General features: G+C 41.6%; 1 protein-coding gene across 11 annotated transcripts in view; it reads right to left on the bottom strand.

Moving 5' to 3' along the window:
- The window catches only part of ARHGAP24 (Rho GTPase activating protein 24), a 337,655-nt gene that overhangs the window by 21,562 nt on the left and 290,227 nt on the right, over positions 1 to 25,866 (bottom strand). For 8 of the 11 annotated variants that reach the window (XM_054030215.1, XM_054030223.1, XM_054030213.1 and 5 more), the window contains one exon: positions 14,620 to 14,827. In XM_054030215.1, the coding sequence (XP_053886190.1) occupies positions 14,620 to 14,827 (208 nt within the window). Of the gene's footprint in view, positions 1 to 14,619; positions 14,828 to 17,177; positions 17,265 to 21,534; positions 22,607 to 25,866 lie in introns of those variants that run through there. The other 3 variants (XM_054030216.1, XM_054030224.1, XM_054030217.1) reach the window with 3 other exon arrangements.

The raw sequence follows: 25,866 nt of genomic DNA, 5'->3' as shown, positions 1-25,866 counted from the left end.
AAAACAAACTCTTTTCTTATATTCAGTGACAACACTAAACTTTCTATTTTTTTGAGGCAAAATACTAATGGATCTGAAAAATATGTAGAAAAATGGGATTAAAAGTGAGAGTATTGTATAATCTGAAGAGTATTTACATCTTGAAATCTAGTACTAATTTTTCTTCCTTTTATTTTAAAAGTAGAGATGCACCTGGACTGCAAAATTCAGATCCAGATTTTAAACTCTGCATAGTGGGGGTATTCCAATCCACGATTGTGGTTCTACTGACTTCAGAGTCAGAAGACAACTGTGTAGATGTGGCACAATATTCCAAGCAGTCCCACATTTCGGGAGTGTTCACCTCTGCTTCTTAGTTTTCTTGCACTGTAGTTTCCACACCATTGAGATCTGCATTCCATTTAGCCAATTATCTTTTTATATCTATGTGGTTGCTCATAATGCCCGCATCACCTTAGTATCAAAGCACCTAACAATCACCATAAACTTTATCTTCACAACAGCCCTATGAAGTGGGGAAGAGATATCCCCATTTTTCAGAGGGGGAACTGAGGCACATGATTAAGTGACTTGCCTAAGATCACATAGGAACTCTGTAGCTGAGCTGGGAACAGATCTCTTGCTAACAAAATCCTCTAATTCACTCACAAGTTATTGTTCCTGACACAAGAGTTATGGGGTGAAACAGTTGCGGCCTGTTATGCAGGAAGTCAGACCAGGTTATCATAATGTTCCCTTCTGGCATTAAAATCTATGAATGCATGAACCTAAGCAAGTGCCCTAACCATCAGGCTATAGAGTATTCTGGGAGGGGTGGGCATGTCTTGGTCTCTCCTGTTGAAGCTGTTCCACTTTGCATAAATAATTAAATATTTATTGGAGCAGGGCCTGGAACCCAGGTGTCCCTCCTGCTCCCAAGTGGGTGCCCTAAGTACCAAACTATAGAGTCATTCTCTCTCTTTCTCTGGATCAGTGACTATTCATGTCTTATATATGAAGTAGGACAGCTTTGACAGGAGAGATTGGGAGATGATCACCTGAGCTGGTGGCTCACATAAGCCATTGACACCTGTACATGCTGGGGAGAAGTGCATTACCACAGTCAATATAAATTCCCTATAGCCACAGTATATTGAGAGCTAGCTAGTTGGGCTGACTAGCACACAATTTAATTTGACAGTACAAGTTCTGTGGAATTTCCAATTTCTTTGCCTCTCAGAGTAATCACTGTTTCCCCAAAACACGTACCTGTATGCCCACTAGTGGACACACAAGTGAACACACGTGCATACACATACGTTAATTCTGATTATTTTACTGTTAACACATATATTCATTGCCAAAAGTTTGCTTCCACCCATCTCAATATAAAGGTATTATTTGTGCAAACACACCAAATCCCTTCCATGCAATTAGACTGTCCAGATTTAATGTTATTTTTATCCGAAGTCTGTGTCATTAGCATCCCTGATGGTGGTGCTGTTTTGACAGCACTTTTCTTTGTGTTATCACAGACATTGTGGAAGTGGTTGTCAGACCAATTACACAGCCTGGGGATTCTCACCCTCTCCTCCATAAACAATAATTTATTGAAGCACAGCAAGTCACCATAAATACATGCATAACCCTCACACTCGCAGACAAACACACAGTGCCTTTATGGAGCTTGAGTCAGCACTTCAGAAAGCAAAGTCAACAAGCTGCTAACAAACTTCCAGTGGGGAAAAATAACAGAGCAAGGTCACATCAGAGAAAAATTAGTATTATATCCAGGGGCTCTATGGACAAGGATAACAGTGCACAAAAGTAGAAATAGTAATGAGCTGTGTAATATATGGGAGGAGGTAAACACACAATGTAAAGAAGGAGAGTAAAAGAGAGATGAGCGTTCAGAGATATGAAGAGGTAAGAAAGATTGTTGTGTGTGTGGCAGGTGCATAAAGAGACAGTCTCATAAATAGCAAATGAAAATAACTTCATCAGACTACTGGAGTTTGAATTAGACTGATCGGTTTTTATAGCAATTTTGCAGGGCTCGTAAAATATATATAAAATCCAAGCAAGTAAAATAATCATTGTTATTATTTGTTAGACAAATCTTACAAACCCCGAGCAGTGATGTCTTTAAAATGAACTTTTCTCAAAGCTTTGATGTGATAACAGAAGTCATCCTTTTTTTGTAAAACTGCATTCATGGACATCTGAGAAGTCATTTATCATCTAAATGTGAAATACACAATTCCCACATTCTTAAAGGATCATAGTTTCACATAACAAGTATCAAATCCCCATTTGTAAAAGTTAAGGAGCAATTATGTTTCATAATCCACTTGATTCAGGAACTCAACTGAAGAGACTTTAAACATTCTTTTGCTGTCCGACAATTAAAACGTACACTCCTCCAGCTAGACACCAATTAGCCTGATTTACTGATCCGAGCATTTGAGTTAGAAACTGGTCTCCTAATGAGTAGTTAATTGCCAAATCATGTCTATATGCCAAGCTCTATTTAGATGCTATTCCCACTAGCCAGTTACAAAGGGCTGGTTTTAGAGGGGACAGGAAAGTGACAGGAACTAGATAATTCACCACTGGAGTTTCATTTGTAAAGATCAGTGAATAAAGTTTGGAACCTTGCACACTGGAAGTTCTATGATTTTTCAGAAATCTAAGGCCTTCAGTGTTTTGCAGAAACCAGCTGCTTAGCATCTGCTGAGCAAAATCTTAAACTACCACAACTCAGGCAAGGGGAGCTTTGCTAAGGGACACTGGCGCTTTAAACAAACCAAACCAAAAAAAAAATAACTTAGTCAACAGCAAGCAGAACAAAACTGAAAAGAGTTAAGATGAAGGAACTGCAGGTGGAAGGTGATTTCCATGGCAAATTTATTTTAGGTACCTGGAATGTAACATCACCCACCCTAACACAAACATACACACATACTATCCCCAATCTCTCTTTTATTTTTACTTTCATTATGGGGGGAAGAGAGCCTTGAATCAATGGACAAAGTCATAGACTTTTCTCCTGTTTTATTAAAGGTGCAGCTAACTGCATAGAACTTTGGAGACTCCTGCAAAGTCATTGGAAAGATAAAGGAGCACCTTTCATGGAATATCCTGCTATTTTAGACAAAGAAAATCTCTTACATTTGAAGTTGGGGGGGGGGAGGAGGAGAGAAAATCAAACAAAACCAAAAAACCCTCTTCCTCAGTTAGTTCCAAATCAACACCAGGCTGGGGTTGTGGTGCAGCAAACAGTGGTTGGGGGGGGGCGGGGTAGTGGTGTCACTTCAGACTTCTGGCTTTCATCGGCAGCACCACGGCCTCCTCCCCTTGCCACCCTTAAAGACCTTCAGTCATGGCGGTTTTTGCACCAACAACAAGGCAGGGCTGTAGCCAGCTCCCTCTGAAGCTCTTAAAATATCATGTTGAGAGTCAATCAGAAACAGTTACTCCTAAGAACCTCTGTTTTCTCTAGGGACCAGTCCCTGAGCTCAGCAGTTCTGGTTTTCAAGGGTTAATGGTAAGGCATTTTAGTTCAGTTCATGTAGATTCATGTCCCATCAAGTGTTACTGTGAGTTTCTGGATTTTGATAAAACCCAAAATTCTCAGCTCAAAGTATTAAGTTTCTGGTGTTCTCCACACAACACCTAACCAAATTCCACAAATCTGGTTCAGAATGAAACAGTTTTCACCAAATGGGGGCACCAAAGCCCCATGGAGGATTGGGAGTTAGGAGAGTCGGGTTCTGCTCCTGGCTTTGCCATTGACCTTGAACAAGTCACTTCACCTCTCTATGTTTCAAGTTTCCCCACTGTATAATTTTGTTAGCGATACCCTTTCCTGAGAGTCACATAGGTCTGCTGAACACTTTGCAAACCTAGATGATAGCCTTCAGGTATTTGGAGCAAAGTTCTATGGCCTAATTAAAACACAAAAACAAACAAATAAAAAGCAAATTTACTGGGATGAGTCCTTCCCAGAGAAATTCCTCTTCACCTCTTGCTGTTTATTTCTCTTCAGTCCACTTCACTGATGATCACGTTGGCAACACGTGTTTTGCACAAAGGCAGGAGGGCAAAGAGAAGTAGTGTGGAGGTTGCCAAGCTGGGGTACAAGATGACCACTTAGTCCAGGGGGAAAGGAGTATAATGCTAGATCTACTGTGACCCTACTGCAAATGTGCTCTTGCAGCTACAGGTAAAGCAACATCTGGTTTTCTGAAAGCCATTCCCTTCCATTTCCTGTATTGGCCTCTAATACAGGAACAGCTCGCTCGGATGTGGCTCCAAACTCAGGCAGCAGCATGTCAGCTCAAGTGTCTCTTCTATGCTCCTGTAGACCCCCAGCTCATCCTTTGAGCCACTAATAGATGGCCCTGACACCAAACAGAGCATAGAGGGAGGGTGGATAGAGGGTGCAAGTGTTCAGGGGATGGGGAGCAAAACACAAATAGGCATGATGGAGGGAGGGTCTGAGCCACAGGAAGAAAATAGGAGAGATGTCAGCAGCTGGCTGAAGAATGGCAAATGGGCCATTGTGGTGGGAGGGCAACTAGCTGTCAATGCATCCCCAAGTGGGTTCCAACACGAAATGACTGGGAAACATCATTTTGAGAGAGTCAGTTTTCTCCTCAATGCTGAATGAGAATTTCACTTTGTGAGAAAAGAACACTATTCAATAAGCATCAATAATGTATCAGGGATAGATCCAGAGCTTTTGATGATCACGTTACTATTCACGCTCACGAAAGCCTCAAAGATTTTGGTGTTCTCAGATCCATCATTTCCAGTTAGCCTTCATAGCAAAAGGGATGAAGGAAACTGTTAAGTAGAAGATCTATCAGACCCAGGTAGGTCTCTGCCTTGTACCAGAGTTTAAGAGGAGAGAGCACCTGCGGAGGCCAACAATTGAAAAATGGAACGCTGGTCATGGTACTAATCTGGCTGGTATGCAAAGGAAAGGAGAGAAGGAAACTCCTTCTGGCTGCTACTACAACCACATTATTTTAAATATGAGAGGAGATTTGTCCATGCAGCTAATAAATGAAGCCAATATTTCAATAGCACCTATCATATAAAATGGCTAATGGTTTATGCAGGGGGATATGTTGATATTGTATCCCCCGCCCCCACCCCTTGGATCTCCAAAGCTTTGGGCTTACAGTTCACATCATAGTGAATGCAACTGCCCCTCATTGTTTATGTTAGGCACGTTGCCTGACTTGCCACCTCATTAAGCAACACGCTGTTGCTGCACCCTATAACAGAAATATCTGCAGAGCATGCATTGCAGCGTCTTTCCCTGGGAGTTATATTCGACAATGAACAGTGGGACAAAGCACTGTTCGGACTGTTGGGGTGCAAGAGTTGATCATACAAACTCATCTATTTCTTTATGGCATTTATCTGGGGACGACATGGGCAGTAGTCCCTGCTCATATGAGACTCCGGGTTCAAGAAAAGATGAGTGTTCACACTGAGAGGCTGATAGTCCTTTCTTAGGTGCTAATGTAAGTAGCATGGACTTGGGCTAAAATCATCTGCCCAGGACCCAATCTTGTCTGGACTCTAGACAGGTAGGGATGTGTATGTGAGAAAGAACACTCCACTCCAAACCATGGAGCAGCTGGCTGGGCTCAATGAAGTAGGCCTACAGCTGCTGTGTAGCCTGGAGTAACGTATGTAAATGGTTGGAATTGGCTCCAATGCCCTCTAAGAAAGAGAACAGGAGAATTCACTCATGGTGAATCCCCCACAGCCCCACTCATCTTCCTCTCTTGGCATCCAAAGAACTGAGTTCAGTACCATATGGGTTTGTTCATCCAGCCCTCTCTCTCACTTGTGTATCAGAACCACACCGGCTCCACTGCTTGGCAACTGCTATACCCACTGGGAGGTATGGGCTGGACTGAGGCCTTAAATAGTAAATTCTGGAGTCGCGATTAAGGATACTTGTAACGTTGTACTCCATGACCTTGCTCTATAGTGTTTGCTGCATTTTCTTCTCTTTGCATCACGTCCTCCCCCTCACCACAATAAAAGGGACAGCAAGATATTAGAAAGCTTCAATAAAATGCTCATAAATCTCTCTCTCTCTCTCTCTCTGACACACAAACACACCCCACTCCCAGAAAGAGCTTTACAATAAAATACTTCCCAGAACCAAAGCTAGTGCCCCAAGATGGAAGAGGATTTGATTTATTTTAAAAGCACTGCTAATTTCAATCTACACACGCTTTTGTCTTGATTAGGATTTCTAGCATTTGATTTTTGTATCTAGATTCAGCATAAAGCACATGATTATTAGTCAAGCAACAACTGGTTCATTTCTTTATAGCTTCAGTCGGTTTTAAACTCTCAATGGTTTGTCTTGTCTCTTTAGGAATGTGAAAATAAAATTAACTCTCCTGATCAAGTTTGCCCTCTTTCTGTTTGGCAAACATTGTTATTCCCCACCTCATGCCCAGTGTGCCAAGTCGGGCTTGAAATTAGCATTCGCTTTGTTTATGTGCCAGCATTATCAGCCAGGTCATCATAGCTCTAGAAAGGTGAAATATTTTCCTGCAGAGCCAGCAGAGAGAGCATAAGACCTCAGAAAGTTATGGGCTTGACCATGCCTAGCTATGCACAGAGGGCACAAGCAGTCTGGTTTACTTTCACGTTAGCCAAGGGCCCAGAATAATTTCAATCTTGCTCCAGCACTGACAACATTGTTAGGAACCTCACATGGTTTCCCCTGCTGTACCCTAAGACGAGCTGGGAAGATGCAGGGAGACATATTCAGCACACTGTAAAGCACCCAGAATGTGCTGCTACATTGCTTTTGGAAGTGTCATGCCTAACTCTTTGCTGCTGGTGCACAGCCCATCTCTCCCCACTTCCATCACCCTAGGTGGGCAGTGGCTTAAAGCCCCATTCTAGCTCTAGCACAAAAACAATCTAGGTGCCTAGAAGTTTGTTTTTTATTTCTTGAAAATGGAGGGGTGATTTCTCTCTCTCTTGTTTAAAGACAGACACATAGCCTGAATTCTGTTCACACACACACACACACACACACACACATACACACACACACAGTCTAGCCTTTAGAATCCAGAGGACATGCTTTTGCTAAAAAAGCGAGGCTACAGTAACCACTGGCAGACAGTCCAGTTCTCTATACATTAAGAATTCAACATAATATGCTTATGACCTTGATAATCTTATATTTAGATGTTTTTTGTCCAAGTGGCTCCCAAAGTGCTTTTGCTTTGACAGTTCCAGTGATTAAATGCACATAAACATTCCTGATATCCAATTCCACATTTTGGATGATTTGAATAACACAATTCATCCTTCAGCGATTGCTAGCTATCGCATACAGCCACTTACAGGTTATTTCCTCATCTGAAAACAACGCTGAAGAGTACAGCAGGAAATATTTTAACTCAATATATTGTGTTCTTCTCTAGAAGAAGCCACAGCTATAAAAGAAACCCTATTAGGATTTTTGTTGCTGCCTCAGCATGTTTCCATATGTGTACATACACTCTCTCTCTCTCTCTCTCTCTCTCTCTCACACACAACCAAATTTTAAACTCCTCTGAAGATCTTATACATTGATAGAAATAGCTATGAAAATCTTCCTGCATTAATATTTATGTTTGTTTCAGTAACATTTCAAATATTTTCCCTTCCTGTGTGCTGTTGACTTTCATATCATCACCTAATAATTGTGATGAACAGTAGATGGAAAGAAATAATATAAAAAGAGAAATCCAATTTTGCTTCCTTCCAGGAAAAAGTTATGAACTGAAGAAAATCTCACATTATTTTCTTTAATCAGTGGAGGAGTCTCCAGGCCAATTTTTACAAAATAAATAGCTGATCTTGATAGATTTTGTGCATATAATTATAAATATATTTATACAAGCATCAAGGTGTGTTGGTTTAAATCAAAGCAATATAAATCACCAATTTTAATAATGATTTAAATCAGCAAGCAGGAAACCTTGATTTTAATCATGTTTTGCATTTATACTTTTTATTTTCCTAAAGAAGGGTTGAGTCTCACTAGTTGGTAATCATTAAAACATGTTGAGTTGCAACTAAATATAGCCTTTGCTCTAAATTTGGTGCTTTATTTATTTTTATTTTTGGCCATACAGGACAAAACACTATACCTATACACATATACTTAAACAATTACATAGCTTAACTTACATTTATTCAGATTCTTACTTTTTAATTTCTTTATTATGTTAGAAACTGGTGAATGATGCATTTCTTATTTATTAGATTATTTTATTACTTGTGATTTGTGTCATGCTCTATTTGCACAGAAATTCAAATTCAATTAAAAATCATAAAACCAGCATGTTTTAAATTAAATTAAATATAGCTACCTTAAATGTGCTGGATATATAAGAAAAAAAGTTTATCAAATCATGTTTTGCATTTAAAATTAATTGATTTATTAAACAAAGGAAGTATGATCTAGAGTTAGCTAGCTGAACTGATTTTTTTGGTCACCAGGCCCTTCAAGATTTTAAAACTAGTAAATTTCATCCTCTCTCACCAATTTTTTAATCATAGATTGGAGGAGAAAAACTAGCTTTCCTAATTTTCCAGTTCCCATTGGCTTCTTAACTTTGAACAAACTAGTAATTAAACTGAAATGAAGAAAAGATTCTCTCTGCATGTGCAGAAAAATCTTCTGCAGTCAGAAGCTGGTTTAGCACATCAGCAAACTCTGGTTCCAGATGCTTAGCCAGTAACTTCCATCAGTTCAGTGGTTTGACGTTCTTTAAAACTTGAAAGCAAACATGTACTGCTTACTATTATTCTTTGCATTTAATAGATTATAATAAATTTAGACCTTATATTATTATTTTCAAATTGAATTTTAAATAGTTTAAAAAAAAACTGTAGTTAATTTAAATTAAAATATGATTTAAATAAAAACAATCAGATTTAAACTTTTTTTTAAATCATCCATTTTTATCTACACTGACAAGCCTGGACTGAGGGACTAAATTTAAAACATTTTCAACACAACAGAATGAAGCAACAATCCAAATGATAAGCAAAGTTGACTGTCTGAAAGTGATAGTTTTTAAATAAAAGTCTAATGGAACTGTACGGGAAGTATTAGGGATATTTAAAAGTGGTAATCAAGGTGGGAAATTATCAATTGGAGATGTTCTTTAATACAATTTCACTTTACGTGTACACACACACACACACACAGAGAAATAGGGATAATACTGTCCACATAAGGCTGTTTTGAAGTTTAATTCATTAATGTCTTTGAGGTACTTTGAGACTCTCTGAATGGTACTAATGATGTGCTAAATAGTTTTATAACTAACTCTATCAACTGAGTACCAAACTGCTACCTAAACTGAGAGTTACAGTGCATCAAACATGTAGCTCACATTGATTTCAAGTTAGGCTTTTTATCATTTCTTTTACACTGAACCATGTACTTTCTTCTGAAGTTCACTTGATGGTCTTCACTGCTAAATCAAGGTAATAGGATGTGCACAGGAAAAATAAAGGGGGGGTGGGGTTGGGGAAAGAGCTACAGGACCTTGGACAGCAAATGTCTTAAAGGATCCTTATCAGAAAAAAAATACACATTGCTTTAAATATCCAACTTGCTCATGCTTGTAAGATGGCTAAGCAGAGACTGCAACATTTTAAAACATAGTGATGCTATTTTAAAGCAGAGATTACTAATATGGTAACAATAAAATCTTGCCTTCTCCTGCCCATCCCCAAATTCTAAGGATGGTTTACTAAAATAACCAAAGAAGCCTCATGTAAGTATTACAGAAACAGTCTGCTAAGTAGTGGTTTTTTAATGTAAGCATTTAAAAGATATAGATTTCACTGCTCTCTCCTTTTATTACAAAAAACGAAATTGAACTCTTTGTTTAACGTTTATTTATATTTAGAAAAATGTCAAAGTGAAAATGGCATCTTCTTATGCAAAACGTCAGCTCCTTGTGTTTCCAAGTCATAACTCCACTGACCAAAACAAGTTCTTCCTACAATTAGAGATGCAGAACCAATACTGCTATGGAATAGTGACCTGGATTCTGTTCCGTTTCATGCACCATCAACAAAACTGTCAACCAACTCAACTACAAAAACCTTTATTACTAGTGATGTCTGAGAAGGAAAGAACACAGCTTGATATTTAGATCCCAGGATGGTTCTCCAGTGCTGGACTTCAGATTAGTCATTTGTGTACTAAACACACTGCGAATCCAGAAGTCCATGAGAGAGAATAAATATGGAACCCCCGACAATTTCATTTTTACAGTCACTTTTCAGACAATAGTCACTTTCCAATGTTCCTCTTGTAGTACAGCCTCAACAAAACTAGTAGAACATGCAGTTGCCTAGAACAGCAAAAAAATGTTATCTAGGGAAGTAGAGACAGAGCCGTGCAGGGGAAAAGGGGTATATCCACAGCATGGTCTTCCCTTCTCTTCAGCACAGGGTAATCCTGAATACCTGCACAAGGACTGGAGGGAGATGGGAACAGCAGGATACAGCCTTCAATTATTATTGATATTGCAGTAGCACCTAGAGGTTCCAACCAAAATCAGAGTCCCGTTATGCTAAGCACGGTCCAGCCCTGCCGTGAACAACTCTCAGTCTAACCAGAAAAGATAAAGGGTGGGAGGAAAAACAGAGAAGTGGAGAAGTGTCTTGCTCAATGTCACACAGTGCCAGAGTCAGCAATAGAACCCAAATCTCTCAACTCCTAGACCAGCACTGTAGCCCCCAAGCCCACCACACTGCCTCCCAAAGCCTGGGAAAACAAACAAGCCAACAAAAACACAGATGCTTGTTTTCATACAAACATCTGAGGTAGGGGTTAACTATAAATACACAAGCCTCTGAAGAAAAACCGCAGTGCCAGAGAATTCAAGGTAACTATTGCCAATGTTTCTAACTGCTTCCATTGCGGCTCTGCGCCTGCTTCACAGCAGCACCGCGTGAAGCCTCTTCTCCATTTCATTCTCTAAAGCTGAAACAGCAAGCTTGTTCCCGTGGCTCATTAGTGCGGTACAGGTGTTGTGAGAGAAACCTGAGAGAAATATTCATGCTGCTCAGCTCTCAACTCATTTGTTTTATAATGGATGAGCTCTGCACACCACTTGAAAGAAGCACCTCTGTCCAGAATGTTAGACACAGCATCTTCATGGGTTATTTTAAAATATAAAGTTCTTTTCAATCATTTGGCCTGGGGGCATTGAAAAGTCTCATTCCGGCTCATTTATACCCCAATGTCAGTTCATCTGCATCTCTGGCCAGAGATATCATTACTAACGTTTAGCTTAAAGGATAAAACAAAGAAAAAATGCCTTCAAAGAAAGCTTGGCTACAATAGATTTCTCATTGCTTTATAAAAATATGCCTTTCCCCATAGTATAGCTCTGCAATGTCTTTCTAGTTAAACTAAAAATGGTGTGCTTTTACATTCTGATGCAAAATTCATCCCTCTAACAATGTCACTTGCTAGATTTCTAACCCCATCGAGCCCTTCTCCAGCCAACCTTGCCCCCCTGTCCACTTTTCATTTAGAAAGTAATAAAGCTGACATGAAAGCAATAGCTTTTGTTCTTCCTGTGCGCTGCCATTTTCATGATCTCCTTGGAAAATGCAGAATTGAGGGGAAAATGGCATCACAGCCTTCGACACGTACATGTCTGTTACAGCTGTCCCCCTGCTGGATTCTGAGTGGCCGCACCCCCCCCCCCCCAAGTCCCGGCCATGGAACTGACCAAAGTCACAGCCTGTCCCTGCTCATGGAAATGGCTTGTGCAGACTGACTGGAGCCATTGCTCTGCTCAGGGAGGTGGGGGCTTTTTCGCTCCTTTGTCTAGCTTCTTTGTTCGGACCCGGCTCAGTGTAGGGTGCTCTGCCCAGGTATGCAAGACCTAAAGTGGCCACATAGCTGAGCATATGAGTCATACCTGTGACTCAGAACTTGCCCAGACATGTCCTGTGCCTACCTGCAGTTTCCCTGCCTTCTCTCCTCCCCTGGATTAAGGGGAACCAATCAAAGTTACTGGCGGGAAACTGCCTGAGTTTGCCCTTAAAACCAGACATTTTCTGATCAGACCCCCAGAGAAGGTCCTTGCTTTGCCACCTGGTCTGATCAGCTAGGGGTCTTTGGGGGGCCCTCTCCCCACTCTCGTTTGTTTTTGAGCATACCCCCGTTTTTAAACTCCCCTCCCACGAACAACGAATTTGTGCCTGGAGATCTCCTGATTATTGTAAGCGAATCGAGTCCTCTCTGTGTCCTCTGATGCTGAAACTGCTATTCCTGCTGCTGCTTTGGGGATTGGTAAGGAAAAACCTCTTGCACACTCCCCTTGTTCTAGCTGCTGGTTTTCTTTCCCCAGCAGGCAGACCCAAGCTAACTCCTTGGTTTGTATCTGTAATCTACTTCTAGCTCCGCAGTGCCTTTGCTGCTAGAAATAAGCCTGCTTGTAGCCATCACTAGTTAACCCCCTGCCCCCCCGGAGCTGTATCCTGGGCACACACCACTCTGCCCTCTGGAACTACCCCTAGTTTAAGGTGCACCCATTAGGTTAGGTTTAGCTTTTAGTCTAGATAAATTGTAATTTCATTTTGCATAGTTGTGGTTAAATTAGGTTTAAAAAATTGCTTGCATTGTACTCTGTAAGTTAGGCTTAAAGAATTGTTGCATTGTGTTTTGTTACTTGCTAATTTGTGTAGTCTTGGTTAAGTTAAATCATAGATAAGATTTTGCTGTGTTCTGTATAATTGTCTCTCTGCTGTTTAAACTTGCAGCCTGTCTGCTCTCTGTGTCGCTCTCTCTCTTAATCCCTTCCCCCACATGCTCTCCCTGCTCCTACTGCTGCCAAACCTCAATTGTATTACTAAAGTCTAGCATAAAATCCCATTGGTTACCCCTTTTCTCTCTAACACACCTCACATTTTACATTTACATCACTGTGACACATTTTTTACCTAAAGTTGTCGGTTAGTTAACACATTTTACCCATGCTGTTAGTTGGTTATATGCTGCTGTGACACACTCTTTACATAGAAATTGTTAGCTACCTGTTACATTTATACTTCAGTGTTAATTGTCAAGTATCGGGGGGTAGCCGTGTTAGTCTGTATTGTACCCCACTATTGAAACCCCCTATCCTATTTACTAAAAGAAACCCAATTATCTACCTTAACAAACCCCATGCCCCTCACTATTAAATTTTCCCTGTTTTTGCATTTTCTTAATAAAGTTTATTTTACACCCCATCAGTGCAGTAGTTGTCCCCCAAGATCCCCTACCTGCTGGCAGGGACAGTACAGTGTCGCTCCAATTCCATATCTAATGTGTTTATTTTTGGAGGGGACAAAAATGTTTTCTTATGATCAGACCCACAGACTCCAGCTAAGATCTGATTCATTTTGGCTCAGGAACCATTAACAGTCAAAGAGCCTGTAGAACAACCCCCCACCTCTCCTCAGGTTAGGCCCTCCATCACACCTGTGCAACCCTCTCGTCTTCTAAGGAGTTGGTAGAGGTGTCACCAAGGATATAATCTGAAGACAATGGAGGTTCAAAAGTCAGCCTATAATTGGAATTTAGTTAATTCTCATCATTCACCCAGAGTTACAGTGGCTCAATGGTGCTGGTGTAATCCACTCGTTCTGCATGTTATATCTCCTCTTCTACCATATCTATTACTACTAGCATCCCTCCAGTTCCTGGGGTAAAGGTCTCATGCTTTTAGCACTGAAGATCTCTGATTCAATCCCTGCTGATGGCTCAAGTTGGGGTTCATTATACTGGCAGTAGTAAAAAAAATAGCATTTATTTTTGTCACTAAAGGAAGAGATTGGCTTCCGCTGCTACATGGTGCCATTTTTACATAGTCATTTTCAGAGCAGAACTCCCTTTAAACCAAGCCCTTGCATACAGAGATGGGTGAAGACCATCGACAGCTAAGAGAATGGCATTGGCTCATTTCTGGGTCCAGAAAGTTCCTATTTTATCAGTTTTGGATAATTAGCTGAACATTTAGATGCTATTCTGACCTGAACCCTCAATACCATTTGAAGTTTGACCCTCACAAGGGACTATAATTAAATCACTTTTATTTAAAAAAACAAACAAAAATAAACCTCACACCAACCTTAATTTAGATTCATCCTTCCATCTACTTCATCAGGTAACAGAACAGACTGAGGCTGGTGATAAGAGAACATTTCCCTCGATGCAACAGAATAAGAAAACCCACCACTTACCCATTCCTAGGGGTGATAAGGTCAAAGGGTCTAGACATTTTTGATTAAGCTGAATTGCTTATGATACACTTCCTAACTGGCATCAATATTAAGCCACTACAAAAACAAAACAAAAAAAGGAATTTCTCAAAAAAACACACTGAGATCAGATACTACAGTGAGAAATGAAGCAAACTAGGCTGTTAACAGGAAATGCGGAAAAGTCTGCAAAAGTTACACAGGTTCAAACCACGCTAGCTCAGGAAGGATTCAATGCCTTTTATCTTACAGTACACTAGATCACTCAAGTTCTGGACTAGACCACTTAAAGTAGGGGAATTTTGTGCATTTTACCTGTCAAATGATGGCTTCTCTCCACAGTCAAATGCATCCTGTAACTCTTTGACAAGGTTAGCCTGACCCGGAAGTCGAAAGAGCCCTTCCTCCTTCAGCCCCCGCAGTCGGATAAAATCCACACACTGCTCCACCAACATGGGAGCCAGACGATTCCCATATCGCTTCTCATACCGGACTGTGTCTTCCAGCTTCTGTCCAAAGATACCTATGCATAATAAGGAGAGACATGAGTGGATTGAGGGAAAAATATCATTGGAATGAACAAAGAGGGAAGTCGGTGCACTAATGATTTGTACCACAATCAGCCCTCCTTACAGATTAGCCAAATATAAGGGTAGTCAGTTCCTAAGTCCAGGGATAAAGAGCTCAATTTCACATGTAGCGCCCTTTATAAAAAACACTACACCACTGTATTTTACCATAATGGTCCAAAACACAATTGTAAAAATATCATGAACCATTGGTACAGAATATTGTAACTTTTAAAAATAAAACACTACCTTCAAATCCTAAAGGGAAAGCAATGCAGGAACATAGAACTCTGTCACAAAAGTGTTGAACCCAAGATATTACATCTTTGTTTACTCTTTGAGCTGAGGTTAAGTGTACGTAGCCATTGAAACAGCTCTAATATCACATCTAAGATATATGAACTCTGATTACACTCAGGCTAAAACTTTCAAAAGGGGCATAAGTGACCTAGGAGCTTAATTCCCATTGACTTTCAGTAAGAATGGAAAATGGGACTTTGGCAGCTCTTTTGAAAATTTTACCCTAAGGGCCAGATTTTCATAGCTGTAAAGCAGCTGCAGCTCCTACTGACCTCAGCTGGAGTTGTTGGTGGTCAGCTCCTCTGATTAGACCATAAGTTAAGTGTACACACATACACACACACACACACACACACACACACACACTTCACTCCTATAATTTACTACAAGTTGCACAATTAGTCTCTTTTAGAGTAACAACAAAACGTGTATGTGAGAAAGAGCAGGTGGTGGTATAATATGCCAGACTGACAGCCCTGAAGACTAATGCTTGTATTGATCCACATGACAGGTAAGCTATGAACAAGGTTCAGTTTTGCCAGGGCCGGCTCCAGGCACCAGCAAACCAAGCAGGTGCTTGGGGCGGCACATTTTCAGGGGCGGCATTTCAGCCAGACTCTTTTTTTTTTTTTTTTTTGCTTGGGCGGCAAAAGCCTAGAGCCGGCCCTGGCAGCAGCAGCGCGTCCTGCACCGGGGGCGCCCTGGGGCCACTGCGGTTTGTGTCGGGGAGCAGCGCCCGCACCTTATGGCCGGGCGGGCTCCAAACGCGGGACACTCAGGCTGGGGGCTGCCCCTCGGGGCACAGGGAGCCTCCTGCAGGTGCCGCAGGGCAGCCACCCCCCAGCGCTGCAGCCAGGGCTGGGCGAAGCGGCCCGAGCCACCCAGGGACTGCGGCAGGAGGGCCAGGAGCAGCAGCAGCGGGGCCATAGAGGGCGGGGCGCTGCCGTGTGGAGCCCCTGTCCCACTCTCGGGGCTCCGCTCCCCCTGGGGTTGCCCTGCCCCGGCTCCTCAGCGCCCTGCCGGGGCAGTCCCCCAGCTCTGTCCTCCCCGGTCCCAGCCGGCCCTGGAGGCGGGAGCCCCGGCTGGAGGGACCCTGGGCTGAGGCGTGGCCTGGGAGCCCTGCTGCTTACCCCGACCCTGCCAGCACTGGACCGGCTGGAGGCGAGGGGGGAGCGGGCGGAGTCAGCGCTGGTGGGGGGAAGCCCAGCACTGGGGCGGCAGGCAGTGCAGGTAGGGAAGGGTGGGAGGGAGAGCCCAGAGTTGGGGTGGCAGGGGGTGCGGGTGGGGTGGGGGGGAGAGCCCAGAGTTGGGGTGGCAGGGGGTGTGGGTGGGGGGGAGAGCTGAGGGCTGGGGTGGGGGGCAGCCAAAAAATTTTTTGCTTGGGGCGGCAAAAACCCCAGAGCTGGCTCCGAGGTTTGCTTACGCAATGCACTTCAAACCTGATCTGGAGATGTAACTACTGCTTCCCTGCTATTAATGGCATCTCCAACTCCCTTTAAACCTTGGGTCTTTCTGCCAAAGAATGTCATTTGTGATGGTTGTTTTGTGATGTGAGCATCTGTTTCCTAGCAAGAGGGCTAAAGAGCACCAACACATTTCATATACAGAGGGACACTAAACAACCTTCAGACAGGAATTGAATTCCAAATAATGACCTACAGTTGAGAGACTTCCCTTTCCTATTACATAAGCCATAGAATGAGAAAAATCCAATAGGTCAGATTCTTTCCTTTGATCAGCATGCCCAGCTCCAGTGACTTAATTTTTTTTTTAAGAAAGATTCAAATTAGCAAGTTTTTGAGTCCATTTTCCTTCTTAAAACTAAATCTAATCGTTAAATTTTGTTTTGTTTTTTAAATTGTATTTATTTTCACTAATATACCATAATTTATAAATTTCTTTAGAAAGCTGGTAAAAAGTCTAGTTTCTGTGTCCAGCCACATGATTCTGGGATAGAAGAATAGCAGAGTTCTGATTTCCACTGTCCCTGCTTAAGAACGCTACCTGTTCGTGGGTGGAGAGGGGAGGAACCCTCTTTCCTAGCCTCATGCTCTGCATGTTGCAGAATCGCCAAACGGGAACCATCAGCAGCTACAGAAGGAATATTTGAAATGTCACAGTTAACAGAGCCACCCAGAGGATTCAGGGGGCCTGGGGCAAAGCAATTTCGGGGGCCCCTTCCATAAAAAAAGTTGCAATACTATAGAATACTATATTCTCGTGGGGGCCACTCTGGGGCCCGGGGCAAATTGCCCCACTTGCCCCCACCTCTGGGCGGCCCTGTCAGTTAATGAAGCTTAGAGAAAAATTAACTGGCACAGAAAGTTTGGTGTCCAGCCAGGTCCCTGTCTCAGCTGCTAGAAGTCCATAGAAACTACCAGTAGGTTATTTATTTATTTATTTATGTATTTATTAAATAACTTTTTGGTTTCTAGCTTGCTCCATACGGGGATGATAGGAGGATTAAACATACTTGTGGTTTTTGAGCTGATAGAGCTAAGGAGTGCTGTCTGGCAGTATAATGGAGTTCCTCCAATCCCTCCCTGGTTCAGGAGGAGTGCTGTCCAATTGAGCTTAGTTGAAAGCATGTGGTGAGACCAAGGATTCAAACCCCATTCTGCTCATGGGATTGTACCCAACTCCACAAGTCAGCAGCTCTTGGTGACCTGTTGAGTCAGGGCCTTGATGTAGTTGAATGCGAATTGGCAGCATAATTTTCACAAACCAAGACAGAGTTTTGATTTATCACTGGGAATAGTTTGATCTGGCCTGACAAAATATTGACCCTAAACCTTGAAATAAATCTGAATATTTGTCAATATAGGTAAAATTGTAGTAAAATTTTTAATTTGTTTCAAAATCAGCATGCCCTTAATACACAAAGGGTGGGGTGAGACTGGCCAGGAAATGGAAATATCACAAGAAGCAGTTTCCAACCTGGGCCAAAAGAAGAATCTTGTAACAAAGCCCTATTCTTACTAGATTTCTAGCTTCAGTTTCCACATATGCTTCAAATCATAACTGAAAACAGCAATTACTCCCCCTTTTAGAAGCTGCCTATTGTTAACAATAGGAGCTCATTGTTAGTAACTGAGATGAAACTGGAAAATGTTTTGCTTTGCATGAAGTTAACTAATCTATTTTTTTTTCACATCAGCCTTGTGAAGTTTTCTGCACTGCTCTAGCCGTCTCTACCCAAGGCCTTTCCTGATAAAGCTATTCTATGAGCATACACTCAGAGTTTCCCCGTCACCAACAGCCCAGAATATTTCATGGCACTAAACAGAAGATTCAACACTCTTGAAGTTAAATTCATCAGCGTGAAATGTGGATTACAATTATAAGTACAACTCATGCCTGTTGAAAATACAATTAATATGAACGAGTTCTATCTCATTAACCGTACTTTTTTCTCACTCCACTAATGTTCTTCTGATTCATGTTCATATTACAGGCCTGCTTACTTCTGCACAGAAGAAAGACAAGTTCTCAACTCCATTAAACTGCTTAAGGTTCATATTTGCACTGACACCATTGTCAAAACACATAATTTCAGGTTAATAAATTTATTGGGTTGCTCTCCTCCCCCCGCCCCCTTATGGAATTGGCTTTCCAATCACGTCTAATCTGAAATGAATGAAGTGAAAATAGGGTTTTTGAGGCACTGGGGAAAAATGTTTCTATAGTGTTATAAACTGCAGATGCACTGCAGTGCAAGCTGTAGTATATTGAAAGCAGCTGCATAGTATTAAGATACCCATAACCAGCTCTCAACCAGTATCACTGAGTACAAAAAGAGAACTAAGAGCGGATATGATAGATTTAAAATCATGACTGGTGGGGAGAAAGTGAATAATGAAGTGTTATTTATTCCTTCATATAACATAAGAACTAGGGTTCACCCAATGAAATTAATAGACAGCAGGTTTAAAAACAAATAAAAGGAAGTACTTCTTCATACAATGCACAGTCAACCTGTGGAACTCATTGCCAGGGGATGTAGCAAAGGTCAAAACTATAACTGCGTTCAAAAAAGAACTAGATAAGTTCATGGAGGAAAGGTCCATCAATGCCTATTAGCCAACATGGTCAGATATGCAACCTATGCTCTGGGTGTCCCTAGTCTCTGACTACCAGAAGCTAGAAATGAATGATGGGATGGATCACTTGATGATTACTGGGTCTGTTCATTCCCTCTGAAGCACCTGGCATTGGCACTGTTGGTAACATGATACAGGGCTAGATGGACCATTCGTCTGACCCAGTTTGGCTGTTCTTAAGTTCTTAAGTTATTTTCTCCAATATTTAAGTCTATGGGCCAGATTTTCAGAAACCTTTCTTGCATAGTTGCATGCATAGGTACACAGTTCGCATGCGCAATTACAGCATTTTTGTGTACCAAATTTTGTTAACTAGACCAAGGTAACTGTTATTTGCATGTGCATCCACAATCAAGGCCTGACCCAAAGCTCAGTGAAGTTAATGGGTGTCTTTCCATTGACTTCAACGGATTTGGATCATGTCCTAACAATGCACACAGTGTTCTGCAAATCTGGCCCACACACTTCCATGATGATTTCTTTTGGAAGAGACTTTGTATATGTAAAACACAGTTCAACTGGCACAAGCAATGGCTCCAGCAGCATCATTCAATCCCCTGCCCGTAAACAAAGCGATTTCACTCACGTTTTCAGAACAGAAGAGTTGTTGTGTCAAAATGTAGAAAAAAACTGAAACAGCTGAAAGTCTCATTTCTCGACGAGAAGCCTGCGGCACCACTAAGTAAAAAAGGTCAACTGTCTGCAAATTAATCTGTTAATCCTTTTCTCAAATTCTGAACATTCCTTGAATAGTTAAGCTCATACGAAGGGGCAGACAGCAATGGAGAAGTAGCTTACACCAATCAGTACATAACTTGTATGTACATAGACACGTATGTCCTGTCTCAACTAGATTTTCAGAGGTGCTGAACAGCTCCAATTTTTCATTTTTTAAAAACAAATCTATCAGCAAAATTTAAATCTAGGGCTAGATGTTCATCACCCTTTGTGTGCATAGATACACAATTTGCATGTGCAATTACAACAGTTGCACAGCACTTGTGAAAAAGATCTGGCCCTCTGCCTTTATTGTAGTGGAAAAACCATGGCTAGTGCTGCTTCCTCCTTTAGGGCATATCTTGTTCACCTTTGCCTGTGTGGGCAAAACCCCCAGAGCAATGGAGCCACCTTGTTACTGCTGAACATGGTGGGCAGGCAGCAAGCACTCATGCTGGAAAAGATTGGCACATGTTGCAGATCACTCTGTGTGGCAGTTTAGTAGTAGGCTAGGAAGGGAACAGATGGGAGCACAGCCATGGGACCTGCAAACTATGGGGAAATAAGGGCCAGATCCAGCTGAACATAGCAACTTGCAGCCTCAACTTCATCCAACTGGGGGGAGTGGCTACATATTGCTGCGAGTTGGGTGAAGAGAGGATTCCAACCATATTAACCCATGTGTGTGGCCCTGAACTCATGCTTGGAATGGGGATGAGAATTTCCATGTACTCAGAGTAGTTCTTAAAAACAGCACAAAAATGGCCATGATACGCTTCTTCTCAGATTCCAAAAGAAAAAGTTTCCCCTCTCTCATCAAAGAGTTAATTTATTTTTTTTCTTGGTGCTGAGACTCCTATTCTGCATCACCTCCTACTCAGATCTTTTTGTTTTTTCTTCTAGCTTTACCTGCTGATGCATTTTGAAAGCCACCTTTACCTCGACAACTACCATGCTTTAATCATTGGGATTATGTGCAATGTAGAATTAATCTGGCTTTAATGTCGTCTCTGCAGCAAGTGGAAATGGGAGAACAAGCTGCAGTGGAATAGGATGAAACAAAGCAAGGCAATGATATGCAACAGCATAATGCATGTGTGGAAATCCGATATTTTTCGATCCAAGTATTTGGACACCTGGACTGACGTAAATTCTCTCATCCCCTCCCCTCATGTGGGAATAAGTGTCAATCAGACCTATTCTTCCAATTTTGCAAATCTTGTGGCTGACCCTGGGCGTCACAGGTTCAACTCCCTCACCCCTGTGATTTTTAGTTCAGAGTTACCCTGATGCACCACAAAATTTATTCTTTCTGCCTCACTCCATCAGACTATTCATGGACTGTTAGACATAGAAGACAATACTAAGCTTACAACTACAAATGAACAAGGAAATTAATAAATCATTCGTGGAACATCGGCATCCTTATTGTTTCATACCCTTTGTTTTGGACTTCTTGTTGGCACTGAATACATGGCCCCCTCGACCTCTCAGAATAAAAGGCTCTAACAGCAAAGCACAACACAGTGACAAGCTGTACATACCTTTGCGAAAACTAAAGCACCGTTTAATTCTCCTATAGGTAGTTTTAGGAATGAAAGGAGCCGATGCTAAGGCCCCTGAGGTGCGGACCCCACCATTTCTATCTTCAGGCATCATACAGGCCAGAGACCCAGTATCAAGCCAAAGCTCTCCTTTAGAAGCTGTATCCAGATGAAAGACTGTGACTGTTCATTGTTATTGATTGATTGTGGTGGTGGTGGTGGGGGGGGGTTAATGGTGCATTTTCTTCTAAAGTTGGAGGTTTGTGATCTTCTAGATCTCCGTAGTGTTATTTTGTTTTGCTTTTGTTTTAGTTTCCTTCCCTGCTTCGGGAAGAATTTCCTTTTGTCTTTTTCTTTTCTTTTCTTTTTTTCCTTTTATTTCCTGTGGTGAGACAATTGGCTACAAGGCAATGTCACAACAAAAGAATTTCAGCCAAAAGATGCATCTTCTATTCAAATGGAAGTGTCTGTGGAAGAGGGGTATGTGCTGGTGGGGGTGGGGAGGGAGAGCTCTTCCTGTCAGCTGGAACTGGGGGTAGGGTGGCGGGGGGCTCAAATTCCACTGGAAAAGGTCAGCACGTCGTGATGCACAAGGGGGAAGAGAGAACAATGACAGAAAGGCCCCTGAAGAATTCTCCAAGATTCTCCTTGCCGGCTCCTTTTATCTCCGCAAACAGGGAACAAAAATAATGGCACCTTCGCCCGAAAGACTCCCTGTCCATAATGGATTCTTTTCAAAGTGCCTTCCTCCGTAACCGCCTCCCCTTCTGATGTTCTTGTGGGCTTCCAGGTTGTTTTGTTACCTTCAAACTACCAGAAGCTCCTGTGGGAGAGAGGCATCAGATGCAGTGGTGTTGGTCGGGATCTGCTGAAGAATACAGGCTTCCGCACGGGAGATGCTTTGCTCATTTCCTCCCTTTACTACTATTCTCATCGGAGGTGTTACGAATGCTGCTGCTGTTGCTGCTGCTGCTGCCTTCTGCTCCAGCCAGTCACATACAGCAGGTGCAGGCAAAACAATGTAAAGGAGGGAGCTGCTGCAACCTTGATTTTTTTTTTTTTTTTGACTTTGAGTTGACTTCAAGCCACTGTCACGTGTGCCAGCTTAACAGGCAGTAAGCCTCAGCCCTTCTGGCTCTCAAGAGGCTCCAGCCCTTGCTCTGATTTACCCCCTCCAACCACCCCCACCCCGATCCCCACCCCCACTGCCCGGCCCATTAAAACTCTGTTGTTTCTTCTTCTCCTCTACCCCCTTCTTTCACTTTATTTCTGTTTTCAAGCTCTGCAATCAAAGCCTTTTTAATCTAATCGGGAAAGGAATTTCATGTGCAAACAGGCATTAGAAGTCCTGGCTGATTTTTTTTTTTTTTTTAAGGAATGTTCTCAGTATTCTTCCTACTCTTTTGGTTCAAAAACAATCTTGTTCAGAGCACACACACACCCTTTTCCCTTCCTAGTACCAGTTAACAAACAACAATTTAATGATTTGGTTAATTATTTATAGATCTGCTTGCTCTATGACCAGGATACCATTCCAGTCACCAGCCAGACCCTAAATATTAGTGGTTTCACTGAGCTCATGCACAGACACCTGTGGAATACACACAAACCTTGTTTATAATACTCAGAAAAATTTGATGATTCTACATAAAACTATGTTTCACATCAAACACACAAATAATTTGGGTAAGACAGGGCTCCTGTGGTTCACTGTATTTTGTCCTAAACTTTAGGCAGCAGGGGCAAAATGGGTGTTTTGCTTTTGATTAATTGGTTGGCTGAGTTTATTTGTTTTCTGTATTTGATTATTTTTATGCTGCTGGTTGGTCGACGTTATGTGATTGTAAGTCTAATTAATTGTTAGAATACTACAGCTTTTGGATAGGATTTTTTAAAATTGTTGTTTAAATCTAACTATCTAAATAACATAATTATAAACTTCGAGGGCACAGACTTTGAGCTAGACTCTCATTTGATGTCAATCACTGAAGTCAATGTTGATTTACACCAGCTGAGAATCTGGTCACTTGTACAGAATTTATTTTCCCTGTGAAGCCTTATGCATACCTACAGAATTAGATAGCGAGTCCATTAATAATAATAATGATTATATTAATAATAAGGACTCTTATTCAGCAGTTAGTCTGTTTCAGGTTGCTTCTGGCATAATTTATATAGAAAAAGGGGGGAAAATACATGTGTTGAGTTGTCACAAAACAGCCAAAGAGACCTGATTAGGTCTTTTGGAGTTTCAAAAGTAATAGTTCAAATGAGAATCAGTTAAATAAATAGGTTTTGGAGTGGCAGCTGTATTAATCTGTATCAGCAAAAAGAACGATCATCACTACAAAAGTTTTTTTCTTCTGCTGATAATAGCCCACCTTAATTGATTAGTTTCATTATAGTTGGTATGGCAACACCCATTTTTTCATGTTCTCTGTGTATATATATCTTCCTACTGTATTTTCCGCTGCATGCATCCAACGAAGTGGGTTTTAGCCCACGAAAGCTTATGCCCAAATAAATTTGTTAGTCTCTAAGCTGCCACAAGTACTCCTTGTTTTTTTTAAATAGGCAACTCTCTAGGGGCACAATTCCCAGATGTCTCCAGGCCCTAGGATACTGCCTGGTATCGCTGTGTAAATACATTAGAAATGTAAAACCACTCAAGATTGTGTTTCAGAGTAGCAGCCGTGTTAGTCTGTATCCGCAAAAAGAACAGGAGTACTTGTGGCACCTTAGAGACTAACAAATTTATTAGAGCATAAGCTTTCGTGGACTACAGCCCACTTCTTCGGATGCAAGATTGTGTGGCTCAATACCAGCATTTGTGTCACAAATAGAATTCTCTCAGGAATGTATCTCTGTTCCAGGATGGAAATCGTAGACAGAGTGTGTCCATGCAGAATAGTCAACAGCCTGGTAGTCAGGGCACGGACCTGGGTCTTGGGGACCCAGGTTCAGTGGAAACAATTTTTGAAGCCTCAAAATTTTTCGGGAAATAGAATTGTTGTTTTCTGGCCAGGACTTCTCACAATAATTTTCCTCACGTTTTCCAGAGTGAGACTCATTTTAGAGTTAACATATTTGCTCAAGAAAGCCAACATGAAAATGACATTTATAAAAGGCTTAAGTTGAATTAAAAATAATTCAATTAATAATGAATTCAAACAAACAGTAATTCAACAATTATAGTCTCCCACCATGCCCGAGCCTTAATTGGTATTATGCAAACACTGAGCCTCATGTTCAGCTCTGCATTTGCACCAATAGGTGGCACTACACATTACTACATTTGTGACAGTATCATGCCAGCTTCTGGGGTGCATCCAGCGGTTTCCATATGTAAATCCAGTTTCATCAAAGTCCATCTTAAATCAAAAAAAGGCTAAAGCACCAGACTTGGATTCAGGAGATCAAGGTTCTATTTCTAGCTCTGTCACAGACCTCAAGGTACAAACTTGGGTAAATCACTCAATCTCACTTGGCCTCAGTTCTTCACCTGTACACTGGAGATATCTCCCTACCTCACAGGGGAGTTGTGAGGATAAACGCATCGATATATGTGAGATGCTCAAATACTATTGGTTGTTGAGATCATGTAAGCAGGTAAACTCATAGCTTCCCTCTTCTCAAAATGGTACTGCTTGTACCCAAATGTGTTATTACCATGGTAGCTTACAGTGATTTTGGGTTGGAATACAAAATGGGCCTATTATAGTTCAATATAATAGGTCCTTCTAAAACAACTGAAAGCAGTTGGGTGTAGACTGCAGGAATATGTACATTTTCGCTTTAGTAAAATTTCAGAACATTAAAAGATCCCCTGACCCACCCCATTCTTGTAAGAGAAACAAAATGAAAAATCAGACCTTTTAAGACAAATTTTTTAAAAACAACTTCCTATGTAGGGAATCAGTCTAGAGTGTTGGCCCTTCCCTACTTATTATGTAGGTCCCAAATTCCTTATAGGCTAGAGGGACATCTTTTACCATCCCTTTGGCAGGCATTTTCTCTAGGAATCCTCAAGCACAACTGCAGGCATGTTTGAAACAGTACCAGACAGGCGTCCTGCCGACAGACGGTCACAGGGAAGTCCACCAGGCAGGGGTCAAAGTTTCTGCCCAATAAGAAATGTATGACCTGGACAGAAGGTGAAGGAAGCTGTGTGGTTCCTTGGAAAGATTTTGTTCAAAATTATCATTTCCTTCAGGCTCAGGTTTTAACTAATAGGTGGAAAAGGTGGTTGTCAGTCAGTAAGAGAAGTTTTCTGCTACAACAACTGTTTTTCTCTGTTGCAAAACAACATGAGCAGTCTTGCTGAGGTGCCAG

The sequence above is a fragment of the Malaclemys terrapin genome, chromosome 5 (assembly GCF_027887155.1).
Source record: "Malaclemys terrapin pileata isolate rMalTer1 chromosome 5, rMalTer1.hap1, whole genome shotgun sequence".
Lineage (NCBI taxonomy): Eukaryota > Metazoa > Chordata > Testudines > Emydidae > Malaclemys > Malaclemys terrapin.
The sequence above is the reverse complement of the archived record's forward strand: the minus strand, read 5'-3'. Positions and strand labels throughout refer to the sequence as shown.